General features: G+C 36.6%; 1 protein-coding gene across 4 annotated transcripts in view; it reads right to left on the bottom strand.

Moving 5' to 3' along the window:
* PDGFD (platelet derived growth factor D) overlaps window positions 1-2429 on the bottom strand; it is a 265099-nt gene that overhangs the window by 31177 nt on the left and 231493 nt on the right. For all 4 annotated transcript variants that reach the window (XM_019665527.1, XM_019665529.1, XM_019665528.1 and 1 more), the window contains exon 5: window positions 1050-1248. In XM_019665527.1, the coding sequence (XP_019521072.1) occupies window positions 1050-1248 (199 nt within the window). The remainder of the gene's footprint in view (window positions 1-1049; window positions 1249-2429) is intronic.

Genomic DNA, 2429 nt, shown 5'->3' with positions numbered 1-2429 from the left:
CCATTTCCTCTACTCCCCAGCTCCTGGAAACCATGAGTCTGGCTTTTCTTTTCTTTTTTCTTTCTTTTTTTTTTGAGATTCCACATATTAGTGAGATCATATGGTTTTTTGTTTTTTCTGTGTCTGGTTTATTTCACTTAGCATAATGCCCTGAAGGAGGTCCATCCATGTGGTTACAAATGGCAGGATTTCCTTCTTTCCCATGGCTGAATATTATTCCATTGTGTATATTTCACACACACACACACACACACACACACACACACACACACACATAGAGAGAGAATGTAATACATCATATTTTCTTCATATATTCATATAGACATGGGGGTGTAGATATCTCTTCCAAATGGTGATTTTCTTTTGCATCTATATCCTGAAGTGGGACTACTGATCATATGGTAGTTCTATTTTTATTTATTTTGAGGAATGTTTATGCTCTAATTTCTCTGGTTTCCTGTATACATTCAGAGATGACATTCAGCTGCTCCCCCTAAGTACAGGCAAAGCAGGAGTTTATAGCTGGAATCCATTCTGACAGGTCAGTGCCTATGTCACACTGTTTGTTACATACAGAGGATGCCAAAAAAATGTATACACACTTAAGAAAGAAGAAAACTGTATTAATTGTAATACTCAATATATACTGATAACAAAAAGTGAATACAAGTCACGTTTGACTTCTGTAATTACAAGAGGTGCTCAAAGTGGTTACCATCAGCATCCAGACATTTCTGATTATGGCAAACTACTGCTTCAGCATAGACAACATCTCTTAAAATATGTACACGTTTTTTGCTGGCACTCCTGGTATTTTTCAGAGGTAGCAGAAACTGGTTTATTCTGTGTCAGACCAGCGAGCCAGTGGGGTGCTCAGATGGGACAATGAGAGTCTAAACCTTCACAGAAGGCANATGTGGGATAATGGACTGACAATCATCATCTGATTTAAGTGAATTAAATATATTGTATTGCCAATCCTTACTTATTATTATTACTCTTAAGACTCTTATCTGCTTATGAAGACCCTCCAGTGTTCTGTTTCTTACCTTTTGACTTCCTGTCATGGTATGACCTGCCTCGATAATGAGGAGTGTCCAAATACAGATTCTCAAGATCATCTTGCCATGATTCAGGATTGAAGTGCTTGAGTAGATCTTCCACAGTATCAAATTCTGCAATTGTTTTGTCCAGAGCATCCGCAGTGAGAGTGGGATCCGTTACTGATGGAGAGTGATAGGATACTCCCTAAGAGTGACATACAGCTCAGTGTACTCAGAAAAAGCCCATTGCTATGAAACATAACAGTCATACAACCATGCGGAAGACACATAAACAGGATTCTGATGATAAGGTATCATATACATAAATATCATGCTATAGTACTATTCCTAAATAAGAGCAATTAATTGGGAAATGATAGTCATTCACTTTTTTGCAAATCAAAATCAGGCAGATCATAAAACTTCCACTTCATCTGAATTGTAATCATTAAAAAAAAAGACATAGTCTAAATCAAAATATTCAAATTAAGTCATCCAATTTCTTGGTTCAATGTTCCAAGTCATCCATATCCATATCAACAACTAATGGTGAGCAATGAAATTCTAAACTTCTTCCATGAAAATTTTGCATAACCTGTTTAATTTTCCCATATTGAGCCTCCACGTCCCCTCTCTACAGGTCATCTAGCACTGTAGATGTTGTGTGAGCAGGGTTTGAATCTACTCTGGAGACATCCAGATAGAATATGGCACTTTAACCAACTTATTTACTGTCAACAAGGCTAATTAAGCCATGAAACTGGCTCTCTTAAGAGTGGAAGATTCACATGGGAAGCATATGTATTTGTTTTTTAAATGCTGTAGTTTGCTTGGAATCCCAGTTGCCATTAAAACATTGTCAGAAATACTTTTTAAATGGGTTCCCCATTTAAACATCATTGAAAGTCTGGAAGGGATTATGTATTTTGCCATGGAATATATCCCCACATAAGTTTCCAAGCACTTACTTCACTAACCCTTGTACAATCTAGAGATAAATGAGCCATGATTCAAACATCTCTGTAAAAATTCATGACCCATTAACAAGGAAATAGAGAGCACACAGTCTCAAATGATTTCTAAATATCTTTAAGGAAACTGTCAAACAAATAAGATCCCCTCAAGGACAAATATCTCCTATCATTATAAGAAAACAGAAAATAATGTAAACTTGTGTTCCTGGAACTTAACTGCAGTATCCTATTGAGAAATAATATGTGCCATAGAGTCGCAGACAGCAAAGCTCACATTTAGGTTCTCACTCTTAGGTCAAGTTTTTTTCTTTTCAAGCAATCAAGGTCCAAAGGTCCATAAGCGATCTGATGATCACTTTCTCTGACAGGAATGGTCCCCATTTAGCAAAACTAAGTGTGTAAAAGCATTAAC

The sequence above is a fragment of the Hipposideros armiger genome, unplaced genomic scaffold (assembly GCF_001890085.2).
Source record: "Hipposideros armiger isolate ML-2016 unplaced genomic scaffold, ASM189008v1 scaffold_446, whole genome shotgun sequence".
In the NCBI taxonomy this organism is placed as follows: domain Eukaryota; kingdom Metazoa; phylum Chordata; class Mammalia; order Chiroptera; family Hipposideridae; genus Hipposideros; species Hipposideros armiger.
The sequence above is the reverse complement of the archived record's forward strand: the minus strand, read 5'-3'. Positions and strand labels throughout refer to the sequence as shown.